This window comes from Puma concolor, chromosome E1, assembly GCF_028749965.1.
Source record: "Puma concolor isolate L17-30 chromosome E1, mPumCon1.1.hap2, whole genome shotgun sequence".
Lineage (NCBI taxonomy): Eukaryota > Metazoa > Chordata > Mammalia > Carnivora > Felidae > Puma > Puma concolor.
In genome coordinates, this window is record NC_141680.1 from 40091683 (window position 1) to 40119558 (window position 27876).

Genomic DNA, 27876 nt, shown 5'->3' on the forward strand with positions numbered 1-27876 from the left:
ACTGCAAGGATACTAATGGTGGATTTCTGCTGGCTCTTCAGTCTCAGACTGTCCACATTTCAAAAATGCTATTCAAACATCCTCCAAGGCCATTCCAGCAGATAACTATAGGCACAGCACTTAAATTTAATAAAAACAAATCTTGGGAAGTGTCTGAAAACATGTCTATTACCACAAAGGTATCTATAACCATGCTCTTTGAAAGTAGAATTCAAACTCCATTTCTTACTTACTCTTTATCCTCTTTTCCTTTTAGTTATTACATAGTGAGTTTCTTGGCGCTGGATTTGGCTCTCATTTCTTTTTTTTTTATTTTGATGTACTTTTTTTTTTTTACTTTTTTATTTTTGAGAGAGAGAGAGAAAGTGAGAGAGAGAGAGAGAGAGAGAGAGAGAGAGAGAGAGAGAGAGAGACGAGCGGGGGAGGGGCAGAGAGAAAGGGGGACAGAGGATCTGAAGCGGGCTCTGCACTCACTGATAGCAGCAAGCCTGATGTGGGGCTCCATCTCACAAACTGGGAGATCATGACTTGAGTCGAAGTCTGACACTCAACCAACTAAGCCACCCAGATGCCCCTGGCCCTCATTTCTTAATTCCCACTACCTAGCACTGTACTTGGACTCAGTAGACAAATGTTTTATTGGGCCTACAAAACCATGCGAGACCCAATTCTCCCTTGCCAAACCCCAGCCTTGCTGGCCTTTTTTCTCATGCAGAAAATTCCCCCACTCTTTCCTCTTCCAAGATCCTTGAACAGGTCTTTTTAACTGCTGGGAGTGGCCTTCCTTTGCCTGACCCCTTCACCTCACTAAGGCCCTCTTACTTGGATGTCAATTTAATTGTCTTCCTCTAGGCTAGAGAAGCCTTTTCTAACTCCTGACTTGATCAGGTCCACTGTTACATTATTTCAAACATCTCTTTAATAGCATTTTCACCATTGAAATTAATTGTTCATTAATTGTAATTAATTAATGGTTCAATGTCTGTCTTCCCTGTTATATAGTTATTGCCAGAAAGGCTGCACTGGGTCTACTTCTTTCACTACTGTCTAGTGACATTGCTTGGCCAAATCCCTGACACACATCAGAGACTCAGTGCATATCGTTGGGATAAATTAATAGGGTTGCCAGATAAAATACAGAACAGTCAGGGAGGTGCCTGGGTGGCTCAGTTAAGCATCCAACTTTGGCTCAGGTCATGATCTTATGGTTAGCAAGTTTGAACCCCACGTGGAGCTCTGTGCTGACAGCTCAGAGCCTGGAGCCTGCTTTGGATTCTGTGTCTCCCTCACTCTCTGCCCCTCCCCCACTTGCACTCTGTCTTTCTCAAAAATAAATAGACATTAAAATATATATATACAGAGGGGCACCTGGGTGGCTCAGTCAGTTGAGCGCCCAACTTCAGCTCAGGTCATGATCTCGCAGTCTGTGAGTTCGAGCCCCAAGTCAGGCTCTGTGCTGACAGCTCAGAGCCTGGAGCCTGCTTTGATTCTGTGTCTCCCTCTCTCTCTGCCCCTCCCCCACTCATGCTCTGTCTCTCTCTGTCAAAAATAAATAAACATTAATTTTTTAAAAAAATATATGCATATACAGAGCACTCAGTTAAATTTGAATTTCAGATAATCACTGGATATTCTTTAGCACAAAAGTATGTTCCAAATATTCTGTAATGTAAATCTAGCAACTTAAAATTGATGAGGTACAGAGAGTATTTTGTCCAAGTGAGAATATTCAAAGATAATGCAAACTTAAAATGCTATTTCCAGGGAGACTGGGTGACATAGTTGGTTAAGCATCTGACTTGATATCAGCTCAGGTCATGATCTCACAGTTCCTTGGCTTAAGTCCCCTGTAGGGCTGCAAGCTGACAGTGTGGAACCTCCTTGGGATTCTCTCTCCCTCTCTCTGCTTCTCCCCTGTGTGTGGTTTGCTTGCTCTCTCTTTCTCAAAATAAATAAATAAACTTAATAATAATAAAATAAAGTGCTGCTTCCAATAAATAAAATAAAATGCTGTTTCCTGCTATCAAAGTGTTCTTCATTCAACAAGCATCTGTGGAATCCTAATTCTTGTATATTAGGTAGGAGCTCATAATATAAATATGAAAACACAGCTCTTGGAATGCCTGGTTGGCTCAGTCGATCAAGCATCTGGTTTTGGATTTCTGCTCACGTCATGATCCCAGGGTTGTGGGATCAAGCCCCACATCGGCTACACACTGAGCATGGAGCCTGCTTAAGATTCTCTCTCTCCCTCCCTCTGACTCTCTCTAAAAAGTAAAATAAGGGGCGCCTGGGTGGCGCAGTCGGTTAAGCCTCCGACTTCAGCCAGGTCATGATCTCGCGGTCTGTGAGTTCAAGCCCCACGTCAGGCTCTGGGCTGATGGCTCAGAGCCTGGAGCCTGTTTCCAATTCTGTGTCTTTCTCTCTCTCTGCCCCTCCCCCGTTCATGCTCTGTCTCCCTCTGTCCCAAAAAAATAAATAAACGTTGAAAAAAAAATAAAAAGTAAAATAAAATAATAAATAAATAAATAAATAAATAAAAATAAAGAACACAGCCCCAACACTTGATGGATTCATCTGACTTAAGAGTTCTGAAAATATGATTGGTCACAATAACCAGTTACTCAAAAATGTCTGTTAATTTATCACTGTTCCCAAAACACCAATATTAGATATACAACTATATTTTCTTCTTTTTTTTTTTTTTTTTAATTTTTTTTTTCAACGTTTATTTATTTTTGGGACAGAGAGAGACAGAGCATGAACGGGGGAGGGGCAGAGAGAGAGGGAGACACAGAATCGGAAACAGGCTCCAGGCTCTGAGCCATCAGCCCAGAGTCCGACGCGGGGCTCGAACTCACGGACCGCGAGATCGTGACCTGGCTGAAGTCGGACGCTTAACCGACTGCGCCACCCAGGCGCCCCTACAACTATATTTTCTCATGGAAACTTTACACAATGTCTATACCAAGTGTAGCTATGGAATTTTAAACCTTATAAGCTTGAAAATAAAGTAAACTATACCAAATTTTGGTCACAGAATAGAATAGGAAGTTATAATTTCTCATTTTAAAATACAGATAAAATGACATTTGTTGAAAAATTTGTACTCCAGACGTAAAGATAGGAGAGACATGTCATTAAACAAGAAAATCATTCAAAGTGTACATAGGAGCAGTCTTTGTATATGGCAAGAAGAAGACAAGGGTGAAATTTTAAATGACTAAGCTTTGAGGGAGATTTCAGAGGACTCTTTAAACCTAAAATCTAAACTAATAAATTGATCTAGGGTGGGGAGGAGCAGTTATTGACTTTAGTTAAATATTTCCTCTTGGATACAGCCTAAAGAGAAGCTTTCTGACTTGCTCTGGGTGATTTACAGGGAAAGTATAGTCTTCATCTGACTGATTACCTTGAGGTTCACAAAGTTGCCCTGACTCCCTGCCCTGGGAGGTCATGCAAATAAAGCAAACTGTGCAGTCCTGGAATTTCTGAGTTCAAAGTTTTTCTGTAGAGTGAAGCAACCCTTATTTTATAAAAGCTCTATTCTCACCAACTGTTGGACAGATTTCTGCAGTTTACACTGATTTTGTATTTAAACACTTTAACAAAATATATTTCCTAGATTAGAATCTTTTCCAGCTTTACTGAGATATTATTAACATTAGAGTAGCATTGTACCCACCAAAAAGAGACAGTGTATTGAAATAGAAAGAATACTGGTCTAAGATTGTATAAAAAGCTGTCCCTGCTCCTGGTACTTCCTACACTTAATGTAAAACATACTACAACTCCTGGGTCTCAGTTTCAACCTTTAGTAGATGCATATAGAAATACCCATCCTGGCCACCTCACCAGGTTTTTTGTTCAACTGATATCTACTGACAGACTTAAAAGAGTTCTGTGGAAAACTGAACAGTGCTCTAGAAATATATTATAAAAATTCAGTAAAATCTTCATTCATTCATTCATTCATTCACTAGGAGTTTCTAGTCTTCAGTAGGCAATCAACAGATAATTAAGAAAGTTTCAGCTACTGTTTATGTGATGAATTTTATTTAAGATTTTATTTGACACATCACAATAATTTCTTCTACTGTCTACACTTTTCCATTTTACCATGAGTGCGGGTGCATCCTGGGTCAGAAACTTAATCTCATTTAAAAGATATAAAAAATCTGAGTGATTTTGCCTAACTCGTGCCAGTGTTTGATAAAGTGGGTCAGTCATTTCATCTAATTGGCCATTAAGTCTCATGCTATCTGCCGTTATGTCAGATACTGGTGGGGACTTTTACATCCAGGCTTTCTCACAGCAATGAATAAGGAGTTATCATACCTGAGTTCCAGGGGCGCCTGGGTGGCGCAGTCGGTTAAGCGTCCGACTTCAGCCAGGTCACGATCTTGCGGTCCGGGCAGTTCGAGCCCCGCGTCAGGCTCTGGGCTGATGGCTTGGAGCCTGTTTCCGATGCTGTGTCTCCCTCTCTCTCTGCCCCTCCCCCGTTCATGCTCTGTTTCTCTCTGTCCCAAAAATAAATACCTGAGTTCCAGTACTTAATTCTATGCTTTGTTTTTCTTGATGACATTAAATTTTCTTCCATGGTTAAAGTTTATCTTTTTTATTTTTAGCAAACATTTATGGATTTAAACATTTAGGTAAAAAATTTTCTTTTTAGTACCCATGTGACCAAACGCAAAAAGAACATTTTCAGAGAGTGATTTTGAGAGTGGATTCTTTTGCCTTCATTCAGGATGTTTTCTGGCCCCTAATATACAAATCCTATTTAATCTTCCTGGCCCAACTCAAATGCCCTACATTTATAAAACTTTTTCTTTTCTTTCTTTCTTTCTTTCTTTCTTTCTTTCTTTCTTTCTTTCTTTCTTTCTTTCTTTAATGTTTATTTATTTTTCGAGAGAGAGATTGACAGAGTGTGAGCAGGGGAAGGGCAGAGAGAGAGAGGAAGACACAGAATCTGAAGCAGGCTCCAGGCTCTGAGCTGTCAGCACAGAGTCCGACGAGGGGCTCAAACCCACGAACCGTGAGATCATGACCTGACCTGAAGTCTGACGCTTAACCGACTGAGCCACACAGGCGCCCCATAAAACTTTTTCTTAACACTCCCAGCCTCCTTTTGAATTTCTGGAGCGTTCTGTATCATTCTTATGACATTTATCACCTCATATCTTGTGGTATGAATATTTTCCCCATGTCTTGCTTGATGGCCGTATGAGAGTAGACGCTATATCACAGAGAAGGGCCTTAAAGTCTCACACATAAATTTGATGAAGAATGAAGAAATTTGGAAAAGTCATTTAACTTCTCAGTACCTTAGTTTCCTCACATATACAACCTTATTTCAGATGATTGTTGTGAAGATGTAATGAGTTAATGTGTACAAAGTTTTGAAAAGTAGAAAATGAAGGGCAGGGTAAGATATTTTTTTTTTCTCACGCATGAATACCATGTTTTACTTGTTCATAATTATAATCTTCCATGTGAAGAGAACAGGCAAAATGATTCCAGAAAAGCCACAGATGATCCCAAGAGGTGATGAATTTTCAGGTTCAGATTTTAAACAGAGTGGAAAGAGGAAGTGGCACACTATACAAGAGCTGTGCTTTAGTGTTAGACTTGAATTTGAATCTCATCTTTGGCACTTGCTGGACTAGCTTTGTTACCTTGAGTAAGCTATTTAACTTCGGTGACTATTAGTTTCGTTATCTGTAGAATGGGGATGAGGGTATCGTGATTTGCGAGGTAGTAGGAGACACAGGGACAATGCGCCCAGTATACGTACATAAGCGGAGAGCATTGTTAATGCTTAGGAACTTGGGTTGAAATGTCCCCACAACCGCCCTTTGTCCTGTTGATAATATTTTCATCCTGGTAGTTTAAAGAGTTGTTCTAAACTGTGCAAAACGAGTCTCGCGCCGGGGCCTGGGAGTTATTTCTTCGAGAGTTACCAATAAAGCTTTGAATTAAAAAAAAAAAAGAAAAAAAATCCCCCAACGCCGTTTCAATAAAGCTTTGCTCAAATGGAGGGCGGGGAGTTTATCGCGAGACTCTGCCGGAACGCGTTTCCTGTTCGGGACGCTCTCTCGCGTTATGTGAGCAAGAAGCGCTGAGAGGTGAAAGGGAAGCACGAAATACCGCGAGAACCCACAGGATTCTCGCGGTATTTCCTCGGTTTGCCCCCTCCCCCCCTTCCCCAAGTGCCGTTTCGGTTTAACCTAGTGTGTGACTGAGTCTGTGTGAGGGAGCGAATGAGTGTGTGAGGTATTGAGGTGAGGCGGAGGCAAGAAAAGGGTCTCCCTCAGGAGCGAGGGACAAAGGGGGCGTGAGGCACCTAGGCCGCGGGACCCCAGCGACAGGAAGCCGCCCCGAGACGGGCTACCGGGTAGGGGAAGGGCCCGCGCAGTCTTCACAGGGCCCCAGAGCCGGAGTCGGCCCCACAGCCCCCGGGCCGTCGGCTTCCTACTTCCTCGACCTCCCCGGCGTCCGGGCCTGAGGACTGGCTCGGCGAGGGGAGGACGGGAAACAGACTTGGGCAGCTACCCGTTGTCTCGCAACTCCACTGCTGAGGAACTCTCATTTCTTTCCTGGCTCCTTCACCCCCCACCTCATGTAGGAGGGTGCTGAGGAGTCGGGAGGGAGGAGGAGCCTGGGCTACAGTCCCTTCCCTCCCCACCCCCTTCTAGGGGCGCTTTGGTAGGCGTGGGGTTGGGGGGTGGGTGGGGGTTACTTTTCGGAGTGCTGGGGAACTTTTTCCCCGTTTTGAGGGTAGGGGAAAGGGAATGCCCAATCCAGAGAGACATGGGGGCAAGAAGGACGGGAGTGGAGGAGCTTCTGGAACTTTGCAGCCGTCATCGGGAGGTGGCAGCTCCAACAGCAGAGAGCGTCACCGCTTGGTGTCGAAGCACAAGCGGCATAAATCCAAGCACTCCAAAGACATGGGGTTGGTGACCCCCGAAGCAGCACCTTTAGGTACAATTATCAAACCTTTGGTGGAGTATGATGACATCAGTTCTGATTCAGATACCTTCTCTGACGATATGGCCTTCAAACTAGACAGGAGGGAGAATGATGAGCGTCGTGGAACTGATCGGAGTGACCGCCTGCACAAACATCGTCACCACCAGCACAGACGTTCCCGGGACTTACTAAAAACTAAACAGACAGAAAAAGAAAAAAACCAGGAAGTCTCCAGCAAATCGGGATCTATGAAGGACCGGATATCAGGAAGTTCAAAGCGTTCAAATGAGGAGAATGAGGACTATGGGAAGGCACAGATATCCAAAAGCAGCAGCAACAAGGAATCCAGGTCATCCAAACTACATAAGGAGAAGACCCGGAAAGAACGTGAGTTGAAGTCTGGGCACAAAGACCGGAGTAAAAGTCATCGGAAAAGGGAAACACCCAAAAGCTACAAGACGGTGGACAGCCCCAAACGGAGATCCAGGAGTCCCCATAGGAAATGGTCTGACAGCCCCAAGCAAGATGATAGCCCCTCGGGAGCTTCTTATGGCCAAGATTATGACCTTAGTCCTCCAAGATCTCACACCTCTAGCAATTATGACTCCTACAAGAAGAGTCCTGGAAGTACCTCAAGAAGGCAGTCAATTAGTCCTCCCTACAAGGAGCCCTCGGCCTACCAGTCCAGCACCCGATCACCCAGTCCTTACAGTAGACGACAAAGGTCTGTGAGTCCCTATGGCCGGAGACGTTCTTCCAGCTATGAAAGGAGTGGCTCTTACAGTGGGAGATCACCCAGTCCCTATGGTCGAAGACGGTCCAGCAGCCCTTTCATGAGCAAACGGTCTCTGAGTCGGAGTCCACTCCCCAGGTGAGCTATTTCTCCAACAGCCTTTTCTTACTTAGGGTGGGTTATGAGGAACTGGCAATTAGTCATGTTAACATTTTGTTGAAACCCCTGGTCTTCCTCATTGACTTTGCTATTGGCTAGTGAATTCAAGTAGGTGAATCTGGTTTTCTCTCAACCCAGAATTCAAGAAGTGGAGAGCTCACATGCCTAAAACTTCTAAAGGTAGGTACTCCCTGTGGCGAGATACTCAGTTGGAAGCTCCTGTGAGAAAAATCATAAATTTGTGCTTATTGAGTGCACAGAGTTGATAACTGAGCTTATCCCAGAGCTGATGTAGCGATTTCTGTTGCTTTGTCTTAAATACTTTAAAATCACCTTGGTGTTAGTGCTTTAGACCTCACTGGACCTGATTGGAGATCTAAGAAATTATAAATTTTCATTTGTATTATCTTGAGGTATTTGCCCAAGTCATCTATCACTTGTGTGTGGGCTGTCCCCTGGGTCTCCGAAGCTGTAAGTTTATTTCCTAATTGACGATGTTTTGATAATTCCTGTCTTTTAACTGATGTTTTTAGTGGAAATTCAGCTGTTTAGTCCTTTTTCTTTTTGTTGGTATATAGCCTAGCAGAAATTGGTTCCAAGGATAATTTGATTATCAGCATCACCATTGACCTACCCTGTGACCACTGGCAATTTTCAAAATCTTTATCTAAACAAGCGGTATTAGTGCCTTCATTATAGGTTAGCAAGAAAGGCATGTTGGGTTTGAAATTTAATTGTTGAAATGAATTACTATTGAAAACTGTTCTTATTCCTAGATGATAAGATGTGTCTCCCTTTTGTAGACTCACTTTTGTCCACAAAAGAACATGGGCTATGAGGTTATACTTGAGTGGTATCCTAATTTTGCTTTGTGAACTTTGGCAAATAATTTAGTTTCTCCCTGCCCGTGTTTCTTTATGTGTAAAGTGGGAATAATAACTATCTTATTTCTAGAGTAATTGTGAGGATTAAATTAGCTAGTAAATGTGAACTGCATAGCTCAGTGCTTGGTACCTGGAGCAAGTCAGTAAATTCTGTGAGTGAGGAAATATTGTTGAATGCTAGTGGAGAAATTATGCTAATTTTTAAAAATCCGTGCGTGTCTTTTATATGTCAATATGAGTAATTTTTACTGACTTAAAGTTACAATTATTCATAAACTAGTTTGAATTGATCAAGCTGCAGAATTCAGGCTGTCAGGGTCTGAAGTTCCTTAGTCCCCCTCCCCGTCATTTTATCACAATTTTTCAAACACAGAAAAGTTGAAAGAATTACAGTAAGGACCCATATATGTACTGTCTAGATTCTACAATTGATATATGCTATATGTTTTATTGTAATTATCCATTTTTCCATCAATCCATTTTTTGTTTTGATTCATCTCAAAGTTGCAGACATCAGTATACTTCACTATAAGCATTTTAGTGTGTTGTAGATAGCATTAGAGTTCACTTTTTTTTGAAGGGGTGAGAGGAAAATTTATGTACAGTGAAATGCATAAGTCTTAAATATACCGTTTATAAAGTTGCTTAGTTCTTTAAGGAAACCTAAGAAATATTCTCAGAATACCTGTTTTCTTGAGGGCGTAGTTTCATTAAGGCTGTTTTGAGAATTTCTATTGTTGTGAGTTTTGTTAATATGGAAGTGCACTTAAGCCTAAAACAGTAAAACAAGTTTCAGAAAGAGCTTGCTTTGCAATGATTCCTTTTGGATTCATATCTCAAGTTCTCTCTTCCTCTACTCAGTTAATTGAAACTCATGTAGTAATGGTAAAAAATAAATCAGGAAAGAATTAGACACACAATATGATAGCATAGGACAGAAGTATAAACATTACATAATTTTAGAGACACATGTATATTGTTAGTTGGGTTATAGAGAACATTATATGTTTGTATGTGTGCACTGCATATTTTTCCCACACTTGATGCAATTCCAGAGAGCAAATAAAATACAAAAATTTCTTAGAGTCAGAGTAGAACATACAGTTCCCTTCTGTGATATTCTCTGTTTTTTTTCTTGGGAGACACAGTCAAAATTAAACAAGCAAAATCATTTTAAAAGACTGGAAGTGCTTTGCCAGAAATGCAAAGTCTTTGAATTCTCTAAATTAGTAGCGATTAATACTAGCAATTTCATTTTGGATGGGTAGAACCTAACTCAATTCAGGAGGAAAATACGTTTGTTTGTGAGAACAGTTTTTATTGTTGCCTGCATTTACCTTTATTGCTTGTCTCCTCTCCCCACCCCATCCCCTGCTCTTTTTCTTTTTTTAATTTTTTTTTTTTTAGTGTTTGTTTATTTTTGAGAGAGAGAGAAACAGTGTGAGTGGGGGAGGGTCAGAAAGAGGGAGACACAGAATCTGAAGCAGGCTCCAGGCTCTGAGCTGTCAGCACAGAGCCCGACGCTGGACTCGAACTCACAAACTGTGAGATCATGACCTGAGCTGAAGTCGCTACCAAACATACTGAGACACCCAGGCAGTGCCCCCCGTCCCCACTTTTTTTCTTGTAGAGTGGATCTCAACCTCAAATATAGCATTTGTATCACTAAAAATGCTGTAAGTATATGGCCATCAGAATGTTCTCTTAACAGTAGGCTTCTGTTCAGAAGTTGAAGGGTTTGTAGCAGAGTTCCTTAGGAAGATTTAGTAATGGTGAAAAGATTAAAGAAACAATGGTTTTTAGAGCATGGTCTCTGACATTAATTACTGTTTGGGATTTTAGAAGTTTACCCTGGCATAGCAGAGATGGTAGTTTTATCCCAGCTCTAATTCAGTCAGAGAAAAGCCTCTGGTTTCAGCCAGTTATTTACATGAAAAGTATTAATTTTCTTAAGAGTAAGTGGATACTGAGAGAACCACTTTCAGTATTCTGTATCCTCATGTTTATATATATGCTGTTATTGCTGTTTTGAGTACTTTGATTCCAATAATGACTATTAGGAGCAAACTTCCAAAAAGCAGTGTAGGTATAAGAAAATCGTGGCTGATATCATGCAAGTTGTTTCCCCTACACATATATGCTATTTATTTCGAAACATTTGACTAATGTTAGTGTTATCAGCGATCAAAGATAAAGGGAGATATTGAAGATCTGGAATGGGTACAGTTTATTTTAGACTACTGGGCAAATTATATTTTGTCCAATAACATTTTTTTTTTTTTTTTAATTTTTTTTTTTTCAACGTTTATTTATTTTTGGGACAGAGAGAGACAGAGCATGAACGGGGGAGGGGCAGAGAGAGAGGGAGACACAGAATCAGAAACAGGCTCCAGGCTCTGAGCCATCAGCCCAGAGCCCGACGCGGGGCTCGAACTCACGGACCGCGAGATCGTGACCTGGCTGAAGTCGGCCGCTTAACCGACTGCGCCACCCAGGCGCCCCTGTCCAATAACATTTTTAGTGCTTTTTTTCACCTCACATTGAGGCCTGAGCACATTAGGCTTTATTAAAAGGCAAAACGAATTAATGAGGGTTGAGTTTCAATTTAGAATAATCTGCCTCATAGATTCCCAGATTCTTAATAATGAAGAAAATAAGTTGAACATGCAACAGTACTTTGCTTTTTGAGTTCCTACAAAGTTGATTGGAAATCATTTTATATACGAAAGTACCAAAAGTCACCATAGTTCTGAGAACTTCTAATTATTTGGTAAGACAATTTTTTCAACTTATCTATTTTGTAAATCCTAACAACTCTTGTATCTTAGGGTTCATTTAGTATAGGTACAGCTTAATTATCAACTGGGGAGCAAAATCTTTTTCTGGGATCTATCAATTAACTAGCTCTCTAGTTGCCACAATTAGCTTTTGGTGAAGCATGCTAGTTACTTCTAACATCCTGATTGGTATCACCCACCTTTAGTATAAAGTATAACTTTTTTGGGAGGGCACCTGGATGGCTCAGTGGGTTCAGCATCTGACTTCAGCTCAGGTCATGATCTCCTGGTTCATGAGTTCCAGCCCCACATCCGGCTTGCAGCTATCATCGCAGAGCCCTCTTGGGATCATCTCTCCCCCGTCTCTGCCCCTCCCCTGCTTGCACTCTCTCAAAACAAAACAAAAAAGTATAATTGTTTTAAATCATGTTTTTGCTTTATCAGAGATTTAAACCCAAATTCTAAAAATAATCATTGTGATTATGGGTGTTTTCCAGCATGGAGAAAAAAATATTCATTCATCTTTCTTCAGTTGGATAAGTAATAGATAATTTTAATGTTATGTGATTGAAATATGTTGTCATGCAGGTTTTAGTTCCTTGTATCTATTTTTTATTATTTAAAATTTTTTTTTTCAACGTTTATTTATTTTTGGGACAGAGAGAGACAGAGCATGAACGGGGGAGGGGCAGAGAGATAGGGAGACACAGAATCGGAAACAGGCTCCAGGCTCTGAGCCATCAGCCCAAAGCCTGACGCGGGGCTCGAACTCACGGACCGCGAGATCGTGACCTGGCTGAAGTCGGACACTTAACCGACTGCGCCACCCAGGCGCCCCTGTATCTATTTTTTAAATAAACTTTATATTTTAGACAAATTTTAGATTTACAAAAAATATTGTGAATACAGTACAAAGAATTTTTTTTTTAAGTTTATTTATGTATTTTGAGAGCGTGTGTGGGAGGGGTAGAAAGAGAGGGAGAATCCCAAGCAGGCTCCACACTGTCAGTTAGTGCAGAGCCCAGTGTGGGGCTCAAACCCATAAACCATGAGATCATGACCTGAAATAAAATCAAGAGTCGGCTGCCTAATTGACTGAGCCACCCAGGGGCCCCAGTACAAAGAATTCTTATACGTCCTTGCACCCAGTTTCCCTTATTATTAACGTTTTACATTAGTATTTTACATTTGTTACAGTTAATGAACCCATTAATAAACCAATATTGGTATATTATTATTTGATGGTACCTAATTTATTTTTAAGATTGATAAATTACTCAAGTGGGTTCTTTACAGTGCTCCATAGTTTTTTGTTTGTTTGTTTGTTTGTTTTTTAGTGAGCAGTATTAGAGTATAAGATTAGAAAGTAAAAATAGTATGAAAGCTCTCTTTACAAAGGAGGGGCATTTGAAAGTGAATGTCCCTACATTGCTCCATAGTTTAACGGATGTATTTCCTCCATATTGTTGTAGGCTGTCCATCTTAAATTGTCTTTTTCTTTTTCCAGTAGGAAATCCATGAAGTCTAGAAGTAGAAGTCCCGCATATTCAAGACACTCATCTTCTCATAGTAAAAAGAAGAGATCGGGGTCACGCAGTCGACATTCCAGCATCTCACCTGTCAGGCTTCCATTGAACTCCAGCTTGGGAGCTGAACTCAGTAGGAAAAAGAAGGAAAGAGCAGCAGCTGCTGCTGCAGCAAAAATGGATGGAAAGGAGTCCAAGGGTTCACCTGTGTTTTTGCCTAGAAAAGAGAACAGTTTAGTAGAGGCTAAGGATTCAGGCTTGGAGTCTAAAAAGTTACCCAGAGGTGTAAAATTGGAAAAATCTGCCCCAGATACTGAACTGGTGAATGTACCACATCTCAATACAGAAGTCAAAAATTCTTTAGATACAGGGAAAGTAAAGTTGGATGAGAACTCTGAGAAGCATCCTATTCTTAAAGATTTGAAAGCACAGGGATCAAGAGACTCTAAACCCGTAGCATTGAAAGAGGAGATTGTTACTCCAAAAGAGACAGAGGTATCAGAAAAGGAGACCCATCCGCCTCTCCCCACAGTTACTTCTCCTCCACCTCCTTTACCAACTACTACCCCTCCACCTCAAACACCCCCTTTGCCACCTTTGCCTCCACTACCAGCTATTCCACAGCAGCCACCTCTGCCTCCTCCCCAACCAGCATTTAGTCAGGTTCTTGCTTCTAGTACTTCAACTCTGCCCCCTTCTACTCACCCAAGGACATCTACTCTGTCCTCTCAGGCAAATTCTCAGCCCCCTGTACAGGTTTCTGTGAAGACTCAAGTATCTGTAACAGCTGCTATTCCACACTTAAAAACTTCAACGTTGCCTCCTCTGCCCCTCCCACCCTTATTACCTGGAGACGATGACATGGATAGGTAAGTCCCATAGTTAACTGGGAAAATTTTACCTTCTCAATCTAAGTGTAATGCATTCTGTCTTCTCAAACTGTCAAAACTGCTCTATTACATGGCTGTTTAGAATGCTTTTTATGTGTAGGAAATGCCTTTGATGTTGGTTTTCAGTGGAAAAGTTCGTATTTATAACATTATTAGTTAGGAGGAGAAAATTACAATTTGAGGCCCTAGTAACCCTTTTTATTTGTAAGTTTATTTGATAAGGGTTATTTTTGGTTCAGATTTTTGAAAATCAGCGTTTTTCTCCCTAATTTTTTTTAATGTTTATTTATTTTTGAGAGACAGAGAGACAGAGTGGGAGGAGGGGAGGGGCAGAGAGAGAGGGAGACACAGAATCCAAAGCAGGCTCCAGGCCCTGAGCTGTCAGCACAGAGCCTGACTCAGGACTCGAACTCACGAACCGTGAGATAATGACTTGAGCTGAAATTGGCCACTTAACTGACTGAGCCACCCAGGCACCCCTCCATAAATTTTTGTGTTGAAAAAATTTTTCTTTTTCTTTTAGATTAAAACAAATATTTTTTAAGTAATCTCTAAACCCAGTGTGGGGCTTGAGCTCACAACCCTTAGATCAAGAGTTGCATGCTCCACCAACTGAGCCAGCCAGGTGACCCTATGTTGAAAATTCTAATAGTTATAGAAAAATTGAAAGAATAACACAATGAACTCTTGTATACTCTTCACCAGGATTCACCAGTTATTAACTTTCTGCCACATTTGCTTTAGATATCATGACACTTTACTTCTGAATACTTTAGTATATCTCTCCTGACACTGGAAACATTTTCCTAAAGAATCACAATACCTTTATCACCCTAAAAAAACTTCTCACTGATTTACTAATATAATACCAATAATATATTAAATATCCTTAATGATCCCCCAAAATGTCTTTTATAGCTGGAGCTTTTCCTCCTAATTCAGAAGAAAAATAAACTAGGTTTATCTTGAAAAGCACTGCTTTAAAAAAAAAATATATATATATATATATATGTATATATATACACACACACACACACATACGTATATACACGCATACATACATATATACATGTATATGTATGTGTATGTATATAGGGGCACCTGGGTGGTTCCGTCAGGTATCCGACTTTGACTCAGGTCATGATCTCATGGATCATGAGTTTGAGCCCTGTGCTGGGCTCTGTGCTGGCAGCTTGGAGTCTGGACCCTGCTTTGGATTCTGTGTCTCCCTCTCTCTCTGCCCCTCCCTTGCTCATGCTCTGTCTCTTTTTCTCTCAAAAAAATAAATAAAACATTTAAAAAATTAAAAAAAAATTATCTTAGAAGCAAAAAACAATACATAGAATTTTTAACTAATTGGAATATAAATTCACAATGGGATGATGGGAAGAGCTCCAGTTTTTTTTAGCTTGTTTTTAAGTTTATTGTATTTATTTTTTTGAGGGGGTAAAGAGCAGAGGGAGAGAGAGGGAGGGAATCCCAAACAGACTCCACACTGTCAGTGCAGAGCCCCATGTGGGGCTCGATCCCATGAACTGTGATAGCATGACATGAACAGAAATGAAGAGTCAGATGCTCAACCAACTGGCCACTTGGCACCCTGGAAGAGCTCTAATTTTTTTTTTTTTTTTTTTTTTTTTTGAGACAGAGAGAGACAGAGCATGAACAGGGGAGGGTCAGATAGAGAGGGAGACACAGAATCCGAAACAGGCTCCAGGCTCTGAGCAGTCAGCACAGAGCCCGACACGGGGCTCGAGCTCACGGACCGTGAGATCATGACCTGAGCCGAAGTCGGACGCTTAACCGACCAAGCCACCCAGGCGCCCCGGAAGAGCTCTAATTTTAATGAATTCTCTGAATATTGAGAAGTGAAATGATTATGAAACATGAATCTGATTTTATGGAAAGCATTAGGAAATATATTTATTCTTTATCTTAGCAAGACTAGCTAGGCAAGTACCACCAAACACATATGATTAGCAGTGACATATGCCATGGCAGTCTGTTACTGGTTTTTTCAAAGGAGATCCTACCCTCTTGTTCTCTAGGATATGAGTTTCATTTATTGCAACAAACTTCATTGTAAGCATAAAAGTAAGTGCTACTGATCTTGCATCCCAGACTAATTCCCAAGCCTTCATTATTTTCCAAGTGACATTAATAATTTAAATGATGATATATTTCAGCCCTTTACATCTGTATTTTTTCAGACTATGCTCTTTGCCTTATAAGATGGTACAAATGCAATTAAAAAATTTAAAAGAATAGTTGTATTACTATTCATAGTGGTAAATCTGATTTTAAAGAGAAATTCTACATGGTCTTTCTAATATTAATAATTATGAATTCTCTGTATCCTGAGAACAAAGGAGAAGACTAAAACCTGAAATGTTGTAAAGGAAATCTGTTTAGGAACATAATATACTTCTTGTAGATACAAACTGTGTTTTTATGGTTTTTGTTGGAAAAGGTGATAGTTGAGCATTCTCCGATGGGACTTTAGGCCATGATCTACCTACAAGAACCGTGTTTAGATATTAGTTTACATTGTGGCTAGAACAGAATTGGTGTGGCTGAGAATCTTCATTTTGAAATGTTTATTTGGCTAACCAAGTGATTATTGAACTCACCTGCCATGTATCAGTGTAGAGTGTAGATTACCGTAGGTGGAGTAATTTTTATAGGAGACACATAAGGATTTCTATCTCTCAGATTGGGGATGAAAGGTAAAGTAAGACCATCCAGAGCTTATTTGAGTATGTGTAGCTATCTTTAAGAATGTGTTTCTGGGGTGCTTGGGTGGCTCAGTCATTTAAGCGTCTGACTTTGGCTCAGGTCATGATCTCACGGTTGGTGGGTTCAGGCCCCTGTGGGGCTCCGCGCTAACAGTGTGGAGACTGCTTGGGATTCTCTCTCTCTCTCTCTCTCTCTCTCTCTCTCTCTCTCTCTCTCTCTCTTCCCGCCCCCCACTCTCTGCCCTTCCCTGACTTGCGCTTTCTCTCTCAAAATAAATAAAATAAATTAAAAAAGAAAAAAGAATGTGTTTGAGAGAGAATGAAGTGAGCAAAACTATTTTTTGTTACTAATTCTGATTCTGAAAGTATAACTATTTTCTCTCATAGTCCAATGTAATTAACTTTTTAATAGTATGATATCTATGTAAAAACCCATATGCAATAAAAACAAAATATCTATTTTTATGGATATATGTATTCATATGAATATATCCATATATACCCATATAAATTCATACCAAAAAAATCCAGAAAGAAACATACTAAGCTGATAAGAATGGTTACCTCTGTGGATGGGACTTAGGATGAAGGTCAAAGGTAAAGGAGCATTTGTACCATATCTACAAATTTTTAATATTTTAAAAATTGGGAATGCTTCATAAATTTGCTTATCATACTTGCGCAGGAGCCATGCTCATCTTCTCTGTATTATTCCAGCTTTAGTATATGTACTGCCAAAGTGAGCACCAATGTAATTATTTTTAAATGTATGATTATTATTAGTTTTCCACATAAATGTAAATCAATTATTGAAGGTAGAAAAACAGAAATGAAGATATCTCCCACTATTGATTTTATTTTTTCACTATGTATTATTTTTATTTTTAACTTATTTTAATTAATTATTTTATTTTATTTATTTATTTTTAATGTTTATTTATTTTTGAAACAGGGAGAGACAGAGCATGAATGGGGGAGGGTCAGAGAGAGAGAGGGAGACAGAATCCGAAACAGGTTCCAGGCTGTGAGCTGTCAGCACAGAGCCTGACACGGGGCTCAAACTCACGGACCGCGAGATCATGACCTGAGCCCAACTGACTGAGCCACCCAGGCGCCTCTAATTTATTTTTTTAATTTACATTCAAGTTAGCATATAGTGCAACAATGATTTCAGGACTAGATTCCTTAATGCCCCTTAACCCATTTAGCTCTTCCCCCCTCCCACAGCCCCTCCAGTAACCCTCTGTTTGTTCTTCATATTTAAGAGTCTCTTATGTTTTGTCCCCTTCCCTGTTTTTATATTATTTTTGCTTCCCTTCCCTTGTGTTCATCTGTTTTGTGTTTTAAAATCTTCATATGAGTGAAGTCATATGATATTTGTCTTTCTCTGACTAATTTCACTTAGCATAATACCCTCTAGTTCCATCCACATAGTTGCACATGGCAAGATTTCATTCTTTATGATTGACAAGTAATACTCCGTTGTGTGTGTGTGTGTGTGTGTGTATACATATACATATATATATATATATATATGTATATACATATATATATATATGTATACACACACACACACACACTACATCTTTATCCATTCATCCATCGATGGATATTTGGGCTCTTTCCATACTTTGGCTCTTGTTGATAGTACTGCTATAAACATTGGGGTGCATGTGTCCTTTCGAAACAGCATACCTGTATCCCTTGGATAAATACCTAGTAGTGCAATTGCTGGGTTGTAGGGTAGTTCTATTTTTAAATTTTTGAGGAACCTCCATACTGTTTTCCAGAGTGGCTACACTAGTTTGCATTCCCATGTATTAATTTTAGAGTCAAGGTGGTTTTTGTCTTTAAATTGGTTTTTTGTTTTTGGTACCTCTTTATCTAGCATAACAGCTGCACCAACCTTCATATGAAAAATAATTTTTATGTAAGAAAACTTTTCAGGAAGAAATCTGAAAGTTGCATACAGAATTTATGAATTCATTTATTTTCTTCTTGATCTTCTCACGTGAGATTGCAACAGCTTAATTGTTGAGAATGTGATTTATACATCTTTCCATTACCTACAGTGCTTTAAACATAGGATACAAATTGTATTCAGTAAATACTGCTTATTATTCATTCAAAATAAGTACAACTACTGAAGGAGCCAGCGTCGGGGCTTATGTGAAATGACACTGGGCATGTAGTTAATTCATTTGGCAAATGGATGATGTAAAGCTTATGTCAGAGGATTTGTCTTCTTTTAAAGTTCCTTTGGGAATAGAATGAAACTTTTCTTTCAAACATATATTGGGCCAGGAGTATATTAACCTAGGTATCAAATGCAGGAGTGAATTTAACTAATGGTATTGAAAAAGCCTTTCTAAATGGTCTGTAATTCTTTGTTTCAAGAAGTGAAGGCTACTAAACACCCATTCTTGATGATATAGTACATTCTTCATGAACATAGCTATTCATAGTGATCATCCTGCTCTTAAGGAGATCATTTGTGTACTCTTTTTTTTTTTTTTTTTTTTTTTTTTAATTTCAGTTAACTGGGGCATGTGGCTGGCTCAGTCAGTAGAGCATGTGATTCTCAATCTCATGGTTGTGAGTTCAAGCCTCACATTGGACATAGAGCTTACTAAAAAAATAATAATAATAAAATCAAATCTTCATTTTTGATAAAATTTTTTGCTGGCCCTGGTTCATTTGGAGTTTATCAGACTTTAGTAGAGTCTACATTATTCTTAAAGGTTTTACCTTTAAACTGTTAAGCTCTTACAGAAAAGAAGGGATCTTTGTGAGCATTCAAATTTGATTCAGAATTTTGCTAATGGAATGCTTGGTTCTCATTTTTAATGTATTCAATTCAAATTTTTTGGTAGAAGTTTATGAAAGTAAATCACTTTCTAAACAACCCACTTTAAGGGGCAAGGGATAAATGATCATATTTATTTAAAGTCGTTTATGCTATTAAGTTGTAGAAAATATCAAGAAATTATTCTTTTTAAATCATTGATATGCAAATTCATACTCTTTATTAACAATAAAGACTTCTTATTGGTGGTATTGATATTGTACTACAGATTAAATCCCATCATCATAAATTCTAAGAGACTGTACAGACTTTAAAATTTGGACCTTGGCAACTTTTTTTTTAATGTTTATTTTTGAGAGAGAGTGTGGAGGAGGGGCATATAAAAGGGAAAGAGAATCTGAAGCAGGCTCTGCACAGATGTGGGTTTTGAACTCACGAACTGTGAAATCATAACCTGAGCCGCCCAGGTGCCCCTGGAACTTGGCAACTTTTTAAAAATGTTTTTATTTATTTTGAGAGAGGGAGAGAGAAAATCTGCACCTTTATTTAGCCCAGAGCCCGATGCAGCACTCGATCTCACAAACTGTGAGATCCTGACCTGTGAAGTCCAAAATCAAGAGTCTGACGCTTAAGAGCCACCCAGGCTCCATGGCAATGTTTTTTTGAAAGAAAATATTATATGTGAGCATTTATGCAACTACTCACCATATGTGAACCCGACTACAGGCATAATTGGGGAACCAGGAAATACTGATATTGATTGATAAGATAGGCCAGCTTCCTGGTACTGAATCTTCACAGTAAGGACTCAAATGTTAAATATCTGCTCTCCAGTGTTAGACCCTCTGTATGGTATGTCCTCTGCACTGTACACAGCTACGTTTTACTGAGTACCCTATGCTGAACGCTAAAGGCCATAATGTTAAGCACTGCAGTTTGTTTTTAATGTTTATTTATTTTGAGAGAGTGGGGGGGAGGGGCAGAAAGAGAGGGAGACAGAGGATCTGAAGCAGGCTCTGCACTGAAAGCAGAGAGCCTGGTGTGGGGCTCGAACTCACGAACCGGGAGATCATGACCTAAGCTGAAGTCAGACTTTAACCGACTGAGCCACCCAGGTTCCCCTTAAATACTACAATTTTATGGGTCATCATTATTCCCAGATTTTTGGTATATTGAAATTTTTTTGAAATAGGATTTGACCTGCATTCAACTCGTGTGCCCTGAACTGGTAGTACATATTGAACACTCATACTTGATGAAATAAACATACTAAACATGTAATTTTTCAGAAGCAATGCACATTTTCACTGTAGTAAACTGAATGTGAACCTATAAAGTAAACCTTGGAGAAAACAAGACCTAAATATAAAGACTGAAGGGCATCTGGGTAGCTCAGTCGGTTAAGTGTCCGACTCTTGCTTTCGGCTCGGTCATGGTCTCACAGTTCGTGGGTTCGAGCCCCACATCGCGATGGCTCCACACCGTCAGCGCAGAATCCCTGCTTGGGATTCTCTCTCTTTCCCTATCTGCTCCTCCCCTACTCACATTCCTCTCTCTCCCAAAATAAAGAAATAAAACTTAAAAAAAAAATACTTAAAGAAAAAAATAGACTGAACTTACATGAAGTGATGGTGAGAAAATTGAGGTCCTTCAGTTCTAGTGGAGCAAAACCAAGAAGTAATCTATTTCTGGATCATGAAGAATTAAAATTTATAAGGAGTATTCTGACATTAGTAGTTGGAAAATTAGGAATTTTCATTCTCTGAATACCTTAAAAATTGGGGAAAAATTTAAATATCTATATTGTATCCTTCCTGAAGAGTTTTCCCAGGGTAGTAAAATCTTAGTGCAAATTATAATAATGTGTTTGTCTCTATCAGTAATTTAACAGAAAGTTTCAGATGATGGTTTTGCATGGGTAGTCCATTGACTACCCTAGTTCTAGTTGATACACACGAACTAATCTTGACTCTATTCTGCCTGATTTACAAGAGATTGAACTGATGAAAACTGGTAGGAAGTTGTACTTTTGAGATTGTGTTTCACGTGCAATACAAGGGATAAATCTGTTCTTTATAGTTCTATGGAAGTATTCATGAAATAATACATTTTTTAATGATTTTTTTAAATGTTTATTTTTAGAGAGAGAGAGAGAGAGAGAGAGAGAGAGAGAGAGAGAGAGAGAGAGACAAGAGTGCGAGCAGGGGAGGGACAGAAAGAGAGGGTGACACAGAATCCAAAGCAGGCTCCAGGCTCTGAGCTGTCAGCCCAGAGACCAATGTGGGGCTCGAACTCATGAACCGCCACGAGGTGGTGACCTGAGCTGAAGTCGGATGCTTAACTGACTGAGCCACCCAGGTACCCCAATACATTTTTTTATAACTACTTGTCAGAAAAGTAGAGGAGGCTCCTACTGTGGTTAGGATTCTCAGCTTGTTTTCAACCTTCTGATACTGTGATGGAAGAGAAAAGGCTTACTATCTAGCATGGTTTTATTTGTAGGCATGAATTAATATGTTGTATTTTTCCTAAGGACATGAATAACACAAAATAATTTCTTTACTCATAAATAAATTGAGATAGTTAAAAAATTGGATCTGAACACTGACTTTTCTAATCTATTCCAGAAAAGACATTCTTTTCTCCCCCCTCTCCCCACTGACTGTTTTGTTGATTATCATGAAAAGTCTGCTACTAACTGCTTTCATGATTCTGAAGTAGTTTCTTGGACTCTTTCTCCTTAGATTTTTAGTTTGAGAATTATTTATCCGTTTTGGCTAGCCAGGTAGGGTTGCCTTTTGCTTCCAAGTCAATAGAATAGGTGAGTATATTCACTAATTTTGATGTCCAACTTAACTATAATTCTTACTGAACATTCTAAAATACTATTTCCTTTTCCAAGTTCTGCCCACATATTTAATAACATGGTAATGTTGCATTGTTGAGCTTTTCATTGCTTTTTAAAATCTTTGCTGGTTAAAATATATGGAGTAGATTTGGGGACTCCAGAAATTGTAATGGTACTTTGGGAATTTAAGGTGCCTGCTTCTTGCATTTTATTTCATTTCAGTAAAAATCCAAGTAGAATCTTAGGAAGGACGTTAAAGCCTTGTTAAAGGATCTACAAGTGATATCTCCAATTTTTAATTTTTTCTTTTATATACTGTGGATATCTTTTTCTGAAATCCAAAAATCTTTGACTGTGATAAACTGCATATCCTTATGTTCTATTACAGGGTTTTATCCCTTAAAAGTAAAATCTTTATAATGTTTTAATAGCCAGACTTTAAAAGCTTTGAAAAGTTTTATTTGCTTATGTTTTAAGGAATTATGGTCTTTTTCTTCTCTTCTATTGTTTAGTCCAAAAGAGACTCCACCTTCAAAACCTGTAAAGAAAGAGAAGGAACAAAGGCCACGTCACTTACTCACGGACCTCCCTCTCCCTCCAGAGCTTCCTGGTGGGGATCCATCTCCTCCAGACTCGCCAGAACCAAAGGCAGTTACACCACCTCAGCAACCATATAAAAAGAGACCAAAGTGAGTTTTTGGAAGGACCTATTTTTTCCAGTCCTCTTGTGTGTATGTGTGTGTGTGAGAGAGAGTGTGTGTGATCCGGGGAGAGGGGCAGAGTGAGAGAATCTTAAGCAGGCTCCACAATCAATGCAGAGCCCAATGCGGGGCTTGATCCCATGACCCTGGGATCATGCTTGAGCCAAAATTAAGAGTTGGACACTCAACCGACTGAGCCACCCAGGTGCCCCTTAAAGTTTTTATTTTTAAGTGATCTCTGTACTCAACATGGGACTCATTCACAGCCACAAGATCAAGAGTTGCTTGTTCCACTGACTCAGCCGGCCAGGTGCCCCATGAGGGACCTATTCTTTTTTATTTTTTTTAATTTTTTTAATTTTTAATTTTTAAAATTTTTGAGACACAGAGAGACAGAGCATGAGCAGGGGAGGGGCAGAGAGAGAGGGAGACACAGAATCCGAAGCAGGCTCCAGGCCCTGAGCTGTCAGCACAGAGCCCGACGTGGGGCTCAAACTCACAGACTGTAAGATCATGACCTGAGCTGAAGTCGGATGCTTACCCGACTGAGCCACCCAGGCGCCTGAGGGACCTATTCTTAATTATAGCTTTTTTCCTTTGGGCCTAAATCTCACACTTTCTTCCACAGCCTACACGGTGGGATTATAAAAGATTGGACCTGACATATATTTTTTTAATTTTATTTTAATGGATAAAAGCCTTTCTGGGATACTGTTCATCTGCACTGTAAGATATCCACTTGTGTTTTTAGAAAAACAATAATTTCCTGAATCCAAATGTACCATGAACGTTGATCCCATTATATCTTTTGAGTTTGATACTTAGAATATTAAGAAGAAGAAAAAAGAAAAAAGTCCTTTTATTCAGGGTGTGTCAACCATGTACACATTAATGAAAACTTAATAGATGTGGGATGTTTTTTCCTAAACCACAGAAATTGCTGTGCCATAAATGTAGTGGAATCTGGATTTGATCTTCTGATTATTACCATTCCTCTCTCTCTTTTTTTTTTAATTTTTTTAAATTAAAAAAAAAAATGTCTTTAAGTAGGCTCCATGCCCACTGTGGAGCTTAAACTCAGGACCCTGGAATTGAGTCATGGGCCTACTGACTGGGCCAACCAGGCACCCCAGCATTCCTCTCTTAATAGTAAAAATGGTTATCGTTTATTGAGCATGTATTATTGCCAAAGTCTTTTATTTTAACAGTAACTCTATGATGTAAGGTTTCTTTACCATTCAGTAGGTGAGGAAGCCAATACTGAAGAGAGGTTAGAAAGTAAGCACCAAATCTATTATTTGATATTATGCCTTCCTGAAGCAAAAAATCTGTCTTAGCCATTGTGAGAGACTATTATATATTTATTTCATATCTTTTTAATGGAGAAATTCATAAAAGATTCATGGGCCAGAGAAATTATCATAAAATAATTGTTTTCTTCTTTGAATAGGCTTAAGTGTTTATGATAACTTTTTGGTTTTGGGGGGGGGTTCTTTTGTTTTCCCTTTTTTAGAATTTGTTGTCCTCGTTATGGAGAAAGAAGACAAACAGAAAGTGACTGGGGAAAACGCTGTGTGGACAAGTTTGACATTATTGGGATTATTGGAGAGGGAACCTATGGCCAAGTATATAAAGCCAAGGACAAAGACACAGGTAAACATTACCACAAAAGTCTAGATGTCAGAAGTTTAAAAATTTAGCAATACTAATGTAGATTTAGTAGATTTGGCAAAACTAAATTTTGAGTTCTAATTGGTTTCCACAAGTTACTAAAAGACAAAAATTTCCAAAAGAATAATTATTACTGTTTAAAAACCTTCCTCTTCTGTTGCCTGTTGTAAATATTTTATAATAGGCTTGCTAGGAATTGAAGAGAGAGTAAAAGTAAAATTTATAGGTTGCTCTTTGTTTGGTAAGGGGTTAGTCCTTAAAAATAAAAAGAATATTGAATTAAGAAATTCAAGTCTTAAAAAAACAATCAAAGGCAAGAAAGGGAACATGGGTTTTGTTTTGTTTTTTAAGATATAGAAGTATCTGGCATATAGCATTAAAAGTAAGCTAACTGTGTTTCAGAGCAACTCTGGGCATTTTTCGCCTGTTCATGATGGTGGCCAAAAATGCTGATAATGTAACAGTTTGAATTTGTTGTGTAACAGGAGAGCTGGTAGCCCTAAAGAAGGTGAGACTGGATAATGAAAAGGAGGGCTTCCCGATCACAGCCATTCGTGAGATCAAAATCCTTCGTCAGCTAATCCACCGAAGTGTTGTTAACATGAAGGAAATTGTTACAGATAAACAAGATGCACTGGATTTCAAGAAGGACAAAGGTATTAGCAAGGAACCATGTTTCTACAGAGTAGATTGGTACATCTTACTTTCCTTTCATAGCTTGTTTACCTGTTTGAATTTTTTCTAAAGTGTTACTTTTCTTTTTTAAATTTTTTATTTATGTTTGTTTATTTTTGAGAGTGAGAGAGTCAGAGTGTGAGCAGAGTAGGGGCAGAGAGAGAGGGAGACACAGAATTTGAAGCAGGCTCCAGGCTCTGAGCTGTCAGCACAGAGCCCGATGTGGGGCTCAAACTCACCGACTGTGAGATCACAACCTAAGCCTAAGTCAGACACCCAACCGACTGAGCCACCCAGGCACCCCTTAAGTACTAAATTTTTTATAAAGTCCAACTTCTTTACTGAATCCATAACAGAATTAAGATATTAGTTTTAAAGATTCTTCCCACAAATTATAATAATTAAACCTAGATTTACTAGTTATTTTTAAGAATCTCATTTTAAGTAATTTTAAGTAATCTCATTTTTACATTTTATAATGTAACATACATTTTTATAATTTATAAATTACTTATAAATTTATAATACATTCTTTATAATACATTCTTATTTTTACATAGTTTTGCACTTACACAGTTTAGAATTCAAACAGGTATTTCTAAAACAATCTTTAGGTCATATATTTTCCTGGATTTTCCTGGATTTGTAACTTTTTTCTGTTTGGGGGATAAAATTATTCATTTATACTTATGTTTGAAGTGGTCTGTATATATCATTTAACCTACTTTTATTGAAGCAAATCTGAAGATTTAGAGATGGGCAACTGAAGAAATGACATCTGTAAATATAGTCTGGAATGTTAAGAGAGAATGTGATTAAAGCACATAAAATTAGAAAGGTAATAGATGAAGTAAGCTGGGCTTATTTATAGAGCCTTAATGATATTAAAGATTAGCACTAGGGAAGTTAGCACTTCTCAAATTTGGTAGAAGCAGTTTTTGTTTGTGTGTTTTGTTTTTAATTTTATTAAGTGGTAGAAGTAGTTTTAAACCAAATGAAAGGAAATTTTGCTTATGTAACGTGTTATGTACTTTGATAAATTTATGGAAGTTAGACCTGAATAGATTAAGAATACTGGATGTATTTCTGGATGTGTCTTAACTTTTTTGATTATAAAAATAATATAATGTACAGGTAATTTCTTTAAGGATAAACAAGGAAACATTAATTGGTTGCTTCTAGAGTGGAGCTTACTTTTCCCATGCCATTCTGTATTATTTAAATGGTTTACCATGTACTGTTTAAATTTTTTAATCATAAAATAATAAATAAGTGAATAAATGGATGTAATGCATACCTTTTTTGAAGAAATTGAAAATATGGAAGTCTAAGAAAAAGAAAATGGCATTCTCTCCCACTCCATCCCAGTCTACCATCATCCATAGAAAACCATTATGGTATTAGCATTTTAGCATATTTCTTTCTAAGTACTTTGTATATATTATACTTGTTTTATCATAACTGAGATCAAAGTATATTTAGTATTTTATAACTTGTCATAAGCAATTTCTCATGTTATTAACATTTTAATGACTGCATTAGGATAAATCCAAATTTATTTCACCAGTCTCTTTTCAGCAATTAGTTGCCAGTTTATTTTATTTTATTTTTAATTTAATTTAATTAATTTTTTTAGAGTAAGCTCTATGCCCTTGGGGCACCTGGGGGGCTCAATCAGTTGAGTGTCTGACTTAGCTCGGGTCACAGTCTCATGGCTTGTGAGTATAAGCCCCGCACTGGGCTCTCTGCTGTCAGCATGGAACCCACTTTGGATCACTTTGGATCCTCCTTCTCCCTCTCTCTTTGCCTCTCTGTCTCTTTCAAAAATGGATAAACATAAAAAAGAAAAGAAAAGTAAGCTCTGTGCCCTACATGAAGCTTGAACTTACGACTCGGAGATCAGGAGTCACGTGCTGTATTGACTGAGCCAGCCAGGCATCCCAATTAGTTACTAGTTTAAAAAAGTACTGTAGTACTGCATTGAGCATCTTTGTCCATAAATCTTTGCGTTTTGATTGATTGATTTTGTGAGAGAAAGCAAGCAGGGGTGGGGAGGAGAGAACGAGAAGAGAGAGAGAGAGAGAGAGAGAGAAAATAAATCGTAAGCAGCCTCCATGCTCAGCACAGAGCCCAACAAGGGGCTTCATCCCCCAACTTTGGAATCATGAGCTGAGCTGAAATCAAGAGTTTTACACTCAACCAACTGAGCCACCTAGGCACCCCTTGATTTATTTCTTAGAAGTTTCTTAGTATAGTTTCTTAGAAGTAGAATTATCTGGTTGAAGCAATTTTTTTTTTTTTTTTAAATAATCTCTACACCCAACGTGGGACTTGAACTCACAACCCTGAGAGTTGTGAACAAGAGTTGTGGACAAGAGTCACATGTTCTTTCAAATGAGCCAGGCAGATTTCTATATTTAATGTTAGATTACTTTTAAGATAGTAATAATTTATATCCACCAGTGAGTGCCCATCCCACTTTATCCTCCCTCACATTGA

The 27876-nt window shown here is 38.8% G+C and overlaps 1 protein-coding gene and 1 non-coding gene across 17 annotated transcripts in view; one reads left to right on the plus strand and one right to left on the minus strand.

Annotated features, from left to right (window-relative positions):
- The first annotated feature begins 6190 nt into the window (after positions 1–6190).
- Positions 6191–27876, plus strand: part of CDK12 (cyclin dependent kinase 12) — a 79629-nt gene continuing 57943 nt past the window's right edge. For 13 of the 16 annotated variants that reach the window (XR_015244131.1, XR_015244127.1, XR_015244133.1 and 10 more), the window contains exons 1-5: positions 6191–7843; positions 13033–13920; positions 22843–23019; positions 24545–24684; positions 25188–25358. Coding sequence is in view for 4 of the 16 variants with exons in the window: in XM_025917554.2 (XP_025773339.1) it covers positions 6795–7843; positions 13033–13920; positions 22843–23019; positions 24545–24684; positions 25188–25358 (2425 nt within the window). In the remaining 12 variants the exon portion in view is untranslated. The remainder of the gene's footprint in view (positions 7844–13032; positions 13921–22842; positions 23020–24544; positions 24685–25187; positions 25359–27876) is intronic. The other 3 variants (XM_086687195.1, XM_025917555.2, XM_086687193.1) reach the window with 2 other exon arrangements.
- Positions 17317–17423, minus strand: LOC112854223 (U6 spliceosomal RNA). Its single transcript, XR_003222955.1, has one exon. It is a non-coding gene; the product is annotated as a U6 spliceosomal RNA (small nuclear RNA).